The sequence below is a fragment of the Hyla sarda genome, chromosome 11, assembly GCF_029499605.1.
Source record: "Hyla sarda isolate aHylSar1 chromosome 11, aHylSar1.hap1, whole genome shotgun sequence".
Classification (NCBI taxonomy): Eukaryota; Metazoa; Chordata; class Amphibia; order Anura; family Hylidae; genus Hyla; species Hyla sarda.
In genome coordinates this window covers 103,945,613-103,961,635 of record NC_079199.1, presented here as the reverse complement: position 1 = coordinate 103,961,635, position 16,023 = coordinate 103,945,613, and the positions used below count along the sequence as shown (strand labels likewise).

Here is a 16,023-nt window from a genome sequence, read left to right as displayed (position 1 = left end):
GAAATCCCATTCTATTCCTCCACCCCTGAGTTTCATCCCGCCGCTCATTTTACCAAAGTAGTCGAAACGGCCGGGGGCCAGGCGTTCCGGAAGGTGAGAGGCGAAGAGGAACCCGGTCAGGAAGGCAAAGAAGAGATGGTAGAGATGGAGGGGGACGGCCTCGTTCCAGTTACAATCTTCACCAAAGCAAAACAGGAGCTGAAGGAGAGAGAGAGACAAAGACCAGAATAAATACATCGCCTATGGAGGCCACCGCCTAACACTATGGAGGCCATCGCCTAACACTATGGAGGCCATCGCCCAACACTATGGAGGCCATCGCCCAACACTATGGAGGCCATCGCCCAACACTATGGAGGCCACCGCCCAACACTATGGAGGCCACCGCCCAACACTATGGAGGCCACCGCCCAACACTATGGAGGCCACCGCCCAACACTATGGAGGCCACCGCCCAACACTATGGAGGCCACCGCCCAACACTATGGAGGCCACCGCCCAACACTATGGAGGCCACCGCCCAACACTATGGAGGCCACCGCCCAACACTATGGAGGCCACCGCCCAACACTATGGAGGCCACCGCCCAACACTATGGAGGCCATCGCCCAACACTATGGAGGCCATCGCCTAACACTATGGAGGCCATCGCCTAACACTATGGAGGCCATACCCTAACATTATGGAGGCCATCGCCTAACATTATGGAGGCCATACCCTAACATTATGGAGGCCATACCCTAACATTATGGAGGCCATACCCTAACATTATGGAGGCCATACCCTAACATTATGGAGGCCATCGCCCAACACTATGGAGGCCATACCCTAACATTATAAAGGCCATCGCCTAACATTATGGAGGCCATACCCTAACACTATGGAGGCCATCGCCTAACATTATGGAGACCATCGCCTAACACTATGGAGGCCATCGCCTAACACTATGGAGGCCATCGCCCAACACTATGGAGGCCATCGCCCAACACTATGGAGGCCATCGCCCAACACTATGGAGGCCATTGCCCAACACTATGGAGGTCATCGCCTATCACTATGTAGGCCATCCCCTAACATTATGGAGGCCATACCCTAACATTATGGAGGCCATACCCTAACACTATGGAGGCCATCGCCTAACACTATGGAGGCCATCGCCTAACACTATGGAGGCCATCGCCTAACACTATGGAGGCCATCGCCTAACACTATGGAGGCCATACCCTAACACTATGAAGGCCACCGCCTAACACTATGGAGGCCATACCCTAACATTATGGAGGCCATCACCCTAACACTATGGAGGCCATCACCCAACACTATGGAGGCCATCGCCTATCACTATGGAGGCCATCGCCCATCACTATGGAGGCCATCCCCTAACATTATGGAGGCCATCCCCTAACATTATGGAGGCCATCCCCTAACATTATGGAGGCCATCGCCCAACACTATGGAGGCCATCGCCTATCATTATGGAGGCCATCGCCTATCACTATGGAGGCCATCGCCTATCACTATGGAGGCCATCCCCTAACATTATGGAGGCCATCCCCTAACATTATGGAGGCCATCGCCCAACACTATGGAGGCCATCGCCTATCATTATGGAGGCCATCGCCTATCACTATGGAGGCCATCGCCTATCACTATGGAGGCCATCGCCTATCACTATGGAGGCCATCCCCTATCACTATGGAGGTCATCGCCTAACACTATGGAGGCCATCCCCTAACATTATGGAGGCCATCGCCCAACACTATGGAGGCCATCCCCTAACATTATGGAGGCCATCGCCCAACATTATGGAGGCCATCGCCCAACACTATGAAGGCCACCGCCTAACACTATGGAGGCCATACCCTAACATTATGGAGGCCATCACCCAACACTATGGAGGCCATCGCCTATCACTATGGAGGCCATCGCCTATCACTATGGAGGCCATCCCCTAACATTATGGTGGCCATCCCCTAACATTATGGAGGCCATCGCCCAACACTATGGAGGCCATCGCCTATCACTATGGAGGCCATCGCCTATCACTATGGAGGCTATCGCCTATCACTATGGAGGCCATCGCCTATCACTATGGAGGCCATCCCCTATCACTATGGAGGTCATCGCCTAACACTATGGAGGCCATCCCCTAACATTATGGAGGCCATCGCCCAACACTATGGAGGCCATCCCCTAACATTATGGAGGCCATCGCCCAACATTATGGAGGCCATCGCCCAACACTATGAAGGCCACCGCCCAACACTATGGAGGCCATCGCCCAACACTATGGAGGCCATCGCCCAACACTATGGAGGCCATCGCCCAACACTATGGAGGCCATCGCCCAACACTATGGAGGCCATCGCCCAACACTATGGAGGCCATCGCCCAACACTATGGAGGCCATCGCCCAACACTATGGAGGCCATCGCCCAACACTATGGAGGCCATCGCCCAACACTATGGAGGCCATCGCCATCACGCTGCAGTATACATGACAGGAGGGATTATGGAAAGGAGGAACAGCGGAACTTTACACCATGTCCTATAACATTTATAATATTTCATACAGTCATTACTGCCCCTGCTGGCAGCTCTCAGTACTGCACTTCTGTAGAGGGAAGAATCTCTAACCCGATAGAACAGAGGGACGTTGTCAAACACGAAAGGGTGAACGAAGGCGGCTGTGCGCAGGATCTTACTGAGCGCCGGGCGATCCACCTCCAGGAACCTGTAATAGAGAACACCATGAGGTCACATGACAGACTGAGGTCACATGACAGACGCTCCTCCATACCGCGAGTAGCAGGACAGGCCGGTGCAGATGAAAGTGTTAAATGCAGCGATGGGGACGTAGTATTGGTGGAGGACGCCATTTATCCAGCGATCGGGAACAACGTAGGCGCCGTATGTGAAGGCGCAGCCTGCGGGACACAACGCACAACAGTCACCGATAATACACAACCTTATATAGAGAGTGAGAAGTCCTGGGCAACAGTGTGTACACAGTATATACAGGTACAGCACAGTGTATACACAGTATATAGAGGTACAGCACAGTGTATACACAGTATATAGAGGTACAGCACAGTGTATACCCAGTATATAGAGGTACAGCACAGTGTATATCCAGTATATACAGGTACAGCACAGTGTATACACAGTATATAGAGGTACAGCACAGTGTATACCCAGTATATACAGGTACAGCACAGTGTATACCCAGTATATAGAGGTACAGCACAGTGTATACCCAGTATATAGAGGTACAGCACAGTGTATACCCAGTATATACAGGTACAGCACAGTGTATACCCAGTATATACAGGTACAGCACAGTGTATACACAGTATATAGAGGTACAGCACAGTGTGTACACAGTATATACAGGTACAGCACAGTGTATACACAGTATATAGAGGTACAGCACAGTGTATACACAGTATATAGAGGTACAGCACAGTGTATATCCAGTATATACAGGTACAGCACAGTGTATACACAGTATATAGAGGTACAGCACAGTGTATACCCAGTATATACAGGTACAGCACAGTGTATACCCAGTATATAGAGGTACAGCACAGTGTATACCCAGTATATAGAGGTACAGCACAGTGTATACCCAGTATATACAGGTACAGCACAGTGTATACCCAGTATATACAGGTACAGCACAGTGTATACACAGTATATAGAGGTACAGCACAGTGTGTACACAGTATATACAGGTACAGCACAGTGTATACACAGTATATAGAGGTACAGCACAGTGTATACACAGTATATAGAGGTACAGCACAGTGTATACACAGTATATAGAGGTACAGCACAGTGTATACCCAGTATATACAGGTACAGCACAGTGTATACACAGTATATAGAGGTACAGCACAGTGTATACCCAGTATATAGAGGTACAGCACAGTGTATACACAGTATATAGAGGTACAGCACAGTGTATACCCAGTATATACAGGTACAGCACAGTGTATACACAGTATATAGAGGTACAGCACAGTGTATACACAGTATATAGAGGTACAGCACAGTGTATACACAGTATATAGAGGTACAGCACAGTGTATACACAGTATATACAGGTACAGCACAGTGTATACACAGTATATAGAGGTACAGCACAGTGTATATCCAGTATATACAGGTACAGCACAGTGTATACACAGTATATAGAGGTACAGCACAGTGTATACCCAGTATATACAGGTACAGCACAGTGTATACCCAGTATATAGAGGTACAGCACAGTGTATACCCAGTATATAGAGGTACAGCACAGTGTATACCCAGTATATAGAGGTACAGCACAGTGTATACACAGTATATAGAGGTACAGCACAGTGTATACACAGTATATAGAGGTACAGCACAGTGTATACACAGTATATAGAGGTACAGCACAGTGTATATCCAGTATATACAGGTACAGCACAGTGTATACACAGTATATAGAGGTACAGCACAGTGTATACCCAGTATATAGAGGTACAGCACAGTGTATACCCAGTATATAGAGGTACAGCACAGTGTATACCCAGTATATAGAGGTACAGCACAGTGTATACCCAGTATATAGAGGTACAGCACAGTGTATACACAGTATATAGAGGTACAGCACAGTGTATACACAGTATATAGAGGTACAGCACAGTGTATACCCAGTATATAGAGGTACAGCACAGTGTATACCCAGTATATAGAGGTACAGCACAGTGTATACACAGTATATAGAGGTACAGCACAGTGTATACACAGTATATAGAGGTACAGCACAGTGTATACACAGTATATACAGGTACAGCACAGTGTATACACAGTATATAGAGGTACAGCACAGTGTATACCCAATATATAGAGGTACAGCACAGTGTATACCCAGTATATAGAGGTACAGCACAGTGTATACCCAGTATATACAGGTACAGCACAGTGTATACCCAGTATATAGAGGTACAGCACAGTGTATACCCAGTATATACAGGTACAGCACAGTGTATACCCAGTATATAGAGGTACAGCACAGTGTATACCCAGTATATACAGGTACAGCACAGTGTATACCCAGTATATACAGGTACAGCACAGTGTGTACACAGTATATAGAGGTACAGCACAGTGTATACCCAGTATATACAGGTACAGCACAGTGTGTACACAGTATATAGAGGTACAGCACAGTGTATACACAGTATATAGAGGTACAGCACTGTGTATACACAGTATATAGAGGTACAGCACAGTGTATACACAGTATATAGAGGTACAGCACAGTGTATACACAGTATATAGAGGTACAGCACAGTGTATAACCAGTATATAGAGGTACAGCACAGTGTATACACAGTATATAGAGGTACAGCACAGTGTATACACAGTATATAGAGGTACAGCACAGTGTATACCCAGTATATAGAGGTACAGCACAGTGTATACACAGTATATAGAGGTACAGCACAGTGTATATCCAGTATATAGAGGTACAGCACAGTGTATACACAGTATATACAGGTACAGCACAGTGTATACCCAGTATATAGAGGTACAGCACAGTGTATACCCAGTATATAGAGGTACAGCACAGTGTATACCCAGTATATAGAGGTACAGCACAGTGTATACACAGTATATAGAGGTACAGCACAGTGTATACACAGTATATAGCGGTACAGCACAGTGTATACACAGTATATAGCGGTACAGCACAGTGTATACCCAGTATATAGAGGTACAGCACAGTGTATACCCAGTATATAGAGGTACAGCACAGTGTATACACAGTATATAGCGGTACAGCACAGTGTATACACAGTATATAGAGGTACAGCACAGTGTATATCCAGTATATAGAGGTACAGCACAGTGTATACACAGTATATACAGGTACAGCACAGTGTATACACAGTATATAGAGGTACAGCACAGTGTATACCCAGTATATAGGGGTACAGCACAGTGTATACCCAGTATATAGAGGTACAGCACAGTGTATACCCAGTATATAGAGGTACAGCACAGTGTATACCCAGTATATAGAGGTACAGCACAGTGTATACACAGTATATAGAGGTACAGCACAGTGTATACCCAGTATATAGAGGTACAGCACAGTGTATACCCAGTATATAGAGGTACAGCACAGTGTATACCCAGTATATAGAGGTACAGCACAGTGTATACCCAGTATATAGAGGTACAGCACAGTGTATACCCAGTATATAGAGGTACAGCACAGTGTATACCCAGTATATAGAGGTACAGCACAGTGTATACCCAGTATATAGAGGTACAGCACAGTGTATACACAGTATATAGAGGTACAGCACAGTGTATACACAGTATATAGAGGTACAGCACAGTGTATACACAGTATATAGAGGTACAGCACAGTGTGTACCCAGTATATAGAGATACAGCACAGTGTATACCCAGTATATAGAGGTACAGCACAGTGTATACCCAGTATATAGAGGTACAGCACAGTGTATACCCAGTATGTAGAGGTACAGCACAGTGTATATCCAGTATATAGAGGTACAGCACAGTGTATATCCAGTATATAGAGGTACAGCACAGTGTATATCCAGTATATAGAGGTAAAGCACAGTGTATACACAGTATATAGAGGTACAGCACAGTGTGTACACAGTATATAGAGGTACAGCACAGTGTGTACACAGTATATAGAGGTACAGCACAGTGTGTACACAGTATATAGAGGTACAGCACAGTGTATACCCAGTATATAGAGGTACAGCACAGTGTATACCCAGTATATAGAGGTACAGCACAGTGTATACCCAGCATATAGAGGTACAGCACAGTGTATACCCAGTATATAGAGGTACAGCACAGTGTATACCCAGTATATAGAGGTACAGCACAGTGTATACACAGTATATAGAGGTACAGCACAGTGTATACCCAGTATATAGAGGTACAGCACAGTGTATACCCAGTATATAGAGGTACAGCACAGTGTATACCCAGTATATAGAGGTACAGCACAGTGTATACACAGTATATAGAGGTACAGCACAGTGTATACCCAGTATTTTGAGGTACAGCACAGTGTATACACAGTATATAGAGGTAAAGCACAGTGTATACCCAGTATATAGAGGTACAGCACAGTGTATACCCAGTATATAGAGGTACAGCACAGTGTATACCCAGTATATAGAGGTACAGCACAGTGTATACCCAGTATATAGAGGTACAGCACATTGTATACCCAGTATATAGAGGTACAGCACAGTGTATACCCAGTATATAGAGGTACAGCACAGTGTATACCCAGTATATAGAGGTACAGCACAGTGTATACCCAGTATATAGAGGTAAAGCACAGTGTATACCCAGTATATAGAGGTACAGCATAGTGTATACCCAGTATATAGAGGTACAGCACAGTGTATACCCAGTATATAGAGGTGCAGCATAGTGTATACCCAGTATATAGAGGTACAGCACAGTGTATACCCAGTATATAGAGGTACAGCACAGTGTATACCCAGTATATAGAGGTACAGCACAGTGTATACACAGTATATAGAGGTACAGCACAGTGTATACACAGTATATAGAAGTACAGCACAGTGTATACACAGTATATAGCGGTACAGCACAGTGTATACACAGTATATAGCGGTACAGCACAGTGTATACACAGTATATAGCGGTACAGCACAGTGTATACCCAGTATATAGAGGTACAGCACAGTGTATACCCAGTATATAGAGGTAAAGCACAGTGTATACCCAGTATATAGAGGTAAAGCACAGTGTATACCCAGTATATAGAGGTACAGCACAGTGTATACCCAGTATATAGAGGTACAGCACAGTGTATACACAGCATATAGAGGTACAGCACAGTGTATATCCAGTATATAGAGGTACAGCACAGTGTATACACAGTATATACAGGTACAGCACAGTGTATACACAGTATATAGAGGTACAGCACAGTGTATACCCAGTATATAGAGGTACAGCACAGTGTATACACAGTAAATAGAGGTACAGCACAGTGTATACACAGTATATAGAGGTACAGCACAGTGTATACACAGTATATAGGGGTACAGCACAGTGTATACCCAGTATATAGAGGTACAGCACAGTGTATACCCAGTATATAGAGGTACAGCACAGTGTATACCCAGTATATAGAGGTACAGCACAGTGTATATCCAGTATATAGAGGTACAGCACAGTGTATACCCAGTATATAGAGGTACAGCACAGTGTATACCCAGTATATAGAGGTACAGCACAGTGTATACCCAGTATATAGAGGTACAGCACAATGTATACACAGTATATAGAGGTACAGCACAGTACATACCCAGACTGTAAAGACTTAAGGCTCCGTAGTCCAGAAAGTAGCAGACGTGCCGGGCACGGGCAGACATGCTGCTGAAGGTGTGGGCAAAGCTGGAGGTGAAGGGGTAGAGACAGACGAGCATCATGTAGACTAAGAGCGGCCAATTATACGACTCCCCCAGGAAGTCCAGAGTGTAAGAGAGGAGCAGGAACCTCCAGAGGAAATACCTGGGGACGGAAACATAAGTATTCATACCCTTCACTATACCACGTGGCATAAGTATTCATACCCATCACTATACCACGTGACATAAGTATTCATACCCTTCACTATACCACGTGACATAAGTATTCATACCCTTCACTATACCACGTGACATAAGTATTCATACCCTTCACTATACCACGTGGCATAAGTATTCATACCCATCACTATACCACGTGGCATAAGTATTCATACCCATCACTATACCACGTGGCATAAGTATTCATACCCATCACTATACCACGTGGCATAAGTATTCATACCCATCACTATACCACGTGGCATAAGTATTCATACCCATCACTATACCACGTGGCATAAGTATTCATACCCATCACTATACCACGTGGCACAAGTATTCATACCCATCACTATACCACGTGGCACAAGTATTCATACCCATCACTATACCACGTGACACAAGTATTCATACCCATCACTATACCACGTGACACAAGTATTCATACCCATCACTATACCACGTGGCACAAGTATTCATACCCATCACTATACCACGTGGCACAAGTATTCATACCCATCACTATACCACGTGGCACAAGTATTCATACCCATCACTATACCACGTGACACAAGTATTCATACCCATCACTATACCACGTGACACAGGTATTCATACCCATCACTATACCACGTGACACAGGTATTCATACCCATCACTATACCACGTGACACAGGTATTCATACCCATCACTATACCACGTGACACAGGTATTCATACCCATCACTATACCACGTGACACAGGTATTCATACCCATCACTATACCACGTGACATAAGTATTCATACCCATCACTATACCACGTGACATAAGTATTCATACCCATCACTATACCACGTGACACAAGTATTCATACCCATCACTATACCACGTGGCATAAGTATTCATACCCATCACTATACCACGTGACACAAGTATTCATACCCATCACTATACCACGTGGCATAAGTATTCATACCCATCACTATACCACGTGACACAAGTATTCATACCCATCACTATACCACGTGACACAAGTATTCATACCCATCACTATACCACGTGACACAAGTATTCATACCCATCACTATACCACGTGGCACAAGTATTCATACCCATCACTATACCACGTGGCACAAGTATTCATACCCATCACTATACCACGTGACATAAGTATTCATACCCATCACTATACCACGTGACACAAGTATTCATACCCATCACTATACCACGTGACACAGGTATTCATACCCATCACTATACCACGTGACACAGGTATTCATACCCATCACTATACCACGTGACACAGGTATTCATACCCATCACTATACCACGTGACACAGGTATTCATACCCATCACTATACCACGTGACATAAGTATTCATACCCATCACTATACCACGTGACATAAGTATTCATACCCATCACTATACCACGTGACACAAGTATTCATACCCATCACTATACCACGTGGCATAAGTATTCATACCCATCACTATACCACGTGACACAAGTATTCATACCCATCACTATACCACGTGACATAAGTATTCATACCCATCACTATACCACATGACATAGGTATTCATACCCATCACTATACCACGTGACACAAGTATTCATACCCATCACTATACCACATGGCATAAGTATTCATACCCATCACTATACCACGTGACACAAGTATTCATACCCATCACTATACCACGTGACACAAGTATTCATACCCATCACTTTACCACGTGACATAAGTATTCATACCCTTTACTATTTCACATGACATAAGTATTCATACCCTTTACTATATCACATGACATAAGTATTCATACCCTATTAGGGTATGTTCACACAACAGAATGTCTGTGCGGAATTCCACTTGAATATTCTGCGTGGAAATTCCGCTCGGATTCTGCTGCGCTGTTCTCATCAAAGAATGTCTGCGCCAGATGTTTCTTCCGTGGAAATTCAGATTCTGGCATCCGCAAAAAGAATTTGTTCGCAAGGAAATGCATTGCCGGCTATGAGACAAAACATTTCCAAACGGTCCCAGCACCCGGTGATTAGTCAAATGTGCGGAATGTCTACACTTGTTTTCCGTGCGGACATTCCGCACATTTTCAGACCGCGCGAACATGGCCTACTCAGGACTTAGGTGAAGCCTCTTTACTATAACATGTGACATAAGTATTCATACCCTTTACTCAGGACTTAGCATTGATTCCGGCCTCCATCTTGGGGATGAGGCCAAAAGGTTTACACACCTGGATTTGGGGATCTTAGGCCATTCTTCTCTGCAGATCCTCTCAGCTCTGTCAGGTTGGATGGGACCGCCGGTAGAAGCCATATTTTTAGGCCTCTCCAGAGATGTTCTATCGGGTTTGGGCTCAGGCTGGGCCCCTCAAGGACATTCGCAGAGTTCTCCCTAATCCGCTCCTGTGTTGTCTTGGCCGTGACACTAAGAACTGAGGCCAAAAACTTCAATCTTGTTTCTCACAGTCTGATCCTTTAAAGTAGTGTTTCCCAACCAGGGTGCCTCCAGCTGTTGCAAAACTAAAAAACTCCCAGCATGCCCAGACAGATGTTGGCTGTACGGACATGCTGGGAGTTGTAGTTTTGCAACAGCTGGAGGCACCCTGGTTGGGAAACACCACTTAAGAGGCTTTGATGTGTTATTACTGAGGGGAAGCTTCTTAATGGCCATAAAGCCCAGATTGTGGAGGCTGCAGCGACGGTTCTGGATCTTCTAGAAGTTTCTCCCATCTGCACACAGGATCTTTGGAGCTCAGTCTCATTGGGTTCTCGGTCTCTTCTCCTACCAATACCCTTCTCCCCCCAATTACTTAGTCTGGTAGGGTGGCAGCTCTAGGGAGAGTCTTGGTTGTTATATATTCTTCCATGTAAGAATTATGGAGGTCACTGAGCTCTTGGGAAATTTAATTGGATCAGAAATGTTTTTGTCCCCTTCTCCAGATCTGTGTCTGAGCTCTACAGGCAGTTCTTTCCACCTCATGGCTTGGTGTTTGCTCTGATATACATTGTCAGCTGTGAGACCTTATATAGACAGGGCTGTGTCTGATCTCTACAGGGAGTTATTTCCTCCTCATGGTGTTTGCTCTGATCTATATTGTCAGCTGTGAGACCTTATATAGACAGGGCTGTGTCTGATCTCTACAGGCAGTCCTTTCCCCCTCATGGTGTTTGCTCTGATATACATTGTCAGATGTGAGACCTTATAGAGACAGGGCTGTGTCTGATCTCTACAGGCAGTTCTTTCCACCTCATGGTGTTTGCTCTGATATACCCAACCCTTACCCTAATCCAACCTTTAACCATAACCCTAACCCCTAAACCTACCATAACCCTACCCCCTAAACCTACCATAACCCTACCCCCTAAACCTACCATAACCCTACCCCCTAAACCTACCATAACCCTACCCCCTAACCGTAACCCTACCCTAACCCGTAACCCTACCCTAACTGTAACCCTAACCCTACCCTAATCCCTAACCATTAGCAAATAAAAAAACTAATTGAGAAAAGGTGAAAGAGTCTGAAAACGTTTCCAACGCATTGTACATAGGAATATATCCCCCTCTAGATGGCGCTGTAGCTTTAGTAGCCTGTACAGTAACTACATATACTGCTTGATATAAAAGATTGGTCTACAGCAGTGTTTTCTAAACAGTGTATCTCCAGCTGCTGCAAAACAACAGCCTTTGGCTGTACGGGCATCCTGGAAGTTGTAGTTTTGCAACAGCTGGAGATACACTGTTTAGAAAACACTGGTCTACAATATCGCACATATCAGAAAACACTTCGACATATTATAGACTTAGATACATTGACTCAGGAGACAGTATCACACATGATAGGATTAGATACATGTGTATCTCACCATGTTGGTAGAAAATGGGTCCAGATATTGATAGTCTCATTGGTCATCTGAAAGGAGCTGAGCAGACAGTCCAGAGCAGAACTCTTGGGGTGCCGATACCCCGACATGATCCCATCCTCCCAGAACACCTGATATACAAGAGATCCAAACCAGATCACATGACCAATACAGAGACATCCTGCAGACTGTTACACCTCTGACCTCTCTAGAGATCCTGTATATAGGAGCAGTATTATAGTAGTTATATTCTTGTATATAGGAGCAGTATTATAGTAGGTATATTCCTGTATATAGGAGCAGTGTTATAGTAGTTATATTCTTGTATATAGGAGCAGCATTATAGTAGTTATATTCTTGTATATAGGAGCAGCATTATAGTAGTTATATTCTTGTATATAGGAGCAGTATTATAGTAGTTATATTCTTGTATATAGGAGCAGTATTATAGTAGTTATATTCTTGTATATAGGAGCAGTATTATAGTAGTTATATTCTTGTATATAGGGGCAGTATTATAGTAGTTATATTCTTGTATATAGGAGCAGTATTATAGTAGTTATATTCTTGTATATAGGAGCAGTATTATAGTAGTTATATTCTTGTATATAGGGGCAGTATTATAGTAGTTATATTCTTGTATATAGGAGCAGTATTATAGTAGTTATATTCTTGTATATAGGAGGCAGTATTATAGTAATTATATTCTTGTATTTAGGAGCAGTATTATAGTAGTTATATTCTTGTATATAGGAGCAGTATTATAGTAGTTATATTCTTTTATATAGGAGCAGTATTATAGTAGTTATATACTTGTATATAGGAGCAGTATTATAGTAGTTATATTCTTGTATATAGGAGGTAGTATTATAGTAGTTATATTCTTGTATATAGGGGCAGTATTATAGTAGTTATATTCTTGTATATAGGGGCAGTATTATAGTAGTTATATTCTTGTATATAGGACAGTATTATAGTAGTTATATTCTTGTATATAGGAGCAGTATTATAGTAGTTATATTCTTGTATATAGGGGCAGTATTATAGTCGTTATATTCTTGTATATAGGAGCAGTATTATAGTAGTTATATTCTTGTATATAGGACAGTATTATAGTAGTTATATTCTTGTATATAGGAGCAGTATTATAGTAGTTATATTCTTGTATATAGGAGCAGTATTATAGTAGTTATATTCTTGTATATAGGAGGCAGTATTATAGTAGTTATATTCTTGTATATAGGTGGCAGTATTATAGTAGTTATATTCTTGTATATAGGAGCAGTATTATAGTAGTTATATTCTTGTATATAGGAGCAGTATTATAGTAGTTTTATTCTTGTATATAGGAGCAGTATTATAGTAGTTATATTCTTGTATATAGGACCAGTATTATAGTAGTTATATTCTTGTATATAGGAGCAGTATTATAGTAGTTATATTCTTGTATATAGGAGCAGTATTATAGTAGTTATATTCTTGTATATAGGAGGCAGTATTATAGTAGTTATATTCTTGTATATAGGAGCAGTATTATAGTAGTTATATTCTTGTATATAGGTGGCAGTATTATAGTAGTTATATTCTTGTATATAGGAGCAGTATTATAGTAGTTATATTCTTGTATATAGGAGCAGTATTATAGTAGTTATATTCTTGTATATAGGAGCAGTATTATAGTAGTTATATTCTTGTATATAGGACAGTATTATAGTAGTTATATTATTGTATATAGGAGCAGTATTATAGTAGTTATATTCTTGTATATAGGAGCAGTATTATAGTAGTTATATTCTTGTATATAGGAGCAGTATTATAGTAGTTATATTCTTGTATATAGGACCAGTATTATAGTAGTTATATTCTTGTATATAGGAGCAGTATTATAGTAGTTATATTCTTGTATATAGGAGGCAGTAATATAGTAGTTATATTCTGTTACATAGGATGCTGTATTATAGTAGTTATATTCTGTTACATAGGATGCTGTATTATACCAGTATACGCACTGTGTTGACTCACCCGAGGCATCTGGTGGATGTTGAGGAGCTGGGGCAGCTTGATGGTCAGCATCCTGCTCCCTGGTCAGTCACTTCAGGGATGGAGCCGCCCGGAGCTTCTTCTGTAACCTGCGATACAAGCTCCGGGCCCCAACCGCACATCCGTCCTGCAAGACAGAATCACAGAGGAGGAAGTCAGGTCCCTGCTAGAGAGACAGTGTCAGCGAGAGGACGAGATTCACAGAGACAGAGCGGGCTTCCCTGCCAATATGTCAGCTACACAAACATCATTCCCCGGAGCCTCCCTCACTGGCCACTGCCAAATATGAATTCCAGATGTTTTCAGCCCTCTGATCCCTGGGATAACAAGAGGGGGCGCTCTAACCTGGCTGCTCTAAACATAGACAGATATCCTCTACTGACAGCAATAACAATGCACACAGGTCAACCTCATAGACCAGTGTTTCCCAATCAGGGCGCCTCCAGCTGTTGCAAAAATACAACTCCCAGCATGCCCGGACAGCCAACGGCTGTCTGGGCATGCTGGGAGTTGTAGTTTTGAAACAGCTGGAGGTACCCTGGTGGTAGATAACTCTCTTAGGCTATATTCACATGGTAGAATTTCCGAACAGAACTCTGCAGGAAAAGTTGCCGCCATGGCCTGTATGCACGCTCACCACACAACACTCCATCATGGCCTGTATGCACGCTCACCACACAACACTCCATCATGGCCTGTATGCACGCTCACCACACAACACTCCATCATGGCCTGTATGCACGTTCACCACACAACACTCCATCATGGCCTGTATGCACGCTCACCACACAACACTCCATCATGGCCCGTATGCACGCTCACCACACAACACTCCATCATGGCCTGTATGCACGCTCACCACACAACACTCCATCATGGCCTGTATGCACGCTCACCACACAACACTCCATCATGGCCTGTATGCACGCTCACAACACTCCATCATGGCCTGTATGCACGCTCACCACACAACACTCCATCATGGCCTGTATGCACGCTCACAACACTCCATCATGGCCTGTATGCACGCTCACCACACAACACTCCATCATTGCCTGTATGCACGCTCACAACACTCCATCATGGCCTGTATGCACGCTCACAACACTCCATCATGGCCTGTATGCACGCTCACCACACAACACTCCATCATGGCCTGTATGCACGCTCACCACACAACACTCCATCATGGCCTGTATGCAGGCTCACCACACAACACTCCATCATGGCCTGTATGCACGCTCACCACACAACACTCCATCATGGCCTGTATGCAGGCTCACCACACAACACTCCATCATGGCCTGTATGCACGCTCACAACACTCCATCATGGCCTGTATGCACGCTCACCACACAACACTCCATCATGGCCTGTATGCACGCTCACAACACTCCATCATGGCCTGTATGCACGCTCACCACACAACACTCCATCATGGCCTGTATGCACGCTCACCACACAACACTCCATCATG

The 16,023-nt window shown here is 43.7% G+C and overlaps 1 protein-coding gene across 1 annotated transcript in view; it reads right to left on the bottom strand.

Annotated features, from left to right (window-relative positions):
* The window catches only part of PAQR6 (progestin and adipoQ receptor family member 6), a 32,146-nt gene that overhangs the window by 6,248 nt on the left and 9,875 nt on the right, over positions 1 to 16,023 (bottom strand). The window contains exons 2-7 of the mRNA XM_056545879.1: positions 14,529 to 14,673; positions 12,510 to 12,637; positions 8,372 to 8,577; positions 2,801 to 2,927; positions 2,638 to 2,734; positions 54 to 198 (exon numbers count right to left, since the gene is read on the bottom strand). Coding sequence (XP_056401854.1) covers positions 54 to 198; positions 2,638 to 2,734; positions 2,801 to 2,927; positions 8,372 to 8,577; positions 12,510 to 12,637; positions 14,529 to 14,579 — 754 coding nt within the window. The 5' untranslated portion in view covers positions 14,580 to 14,673. The remainder of the gene's footprint in view (positions 1 to 53; positions 199 to 2,637; positions 2,735 to 2,800; positions 2,928 to 8,371; positions 8,578 to 12,509; positions 12,638 to 14,528; positions 14,674 to 16,023) is intronic.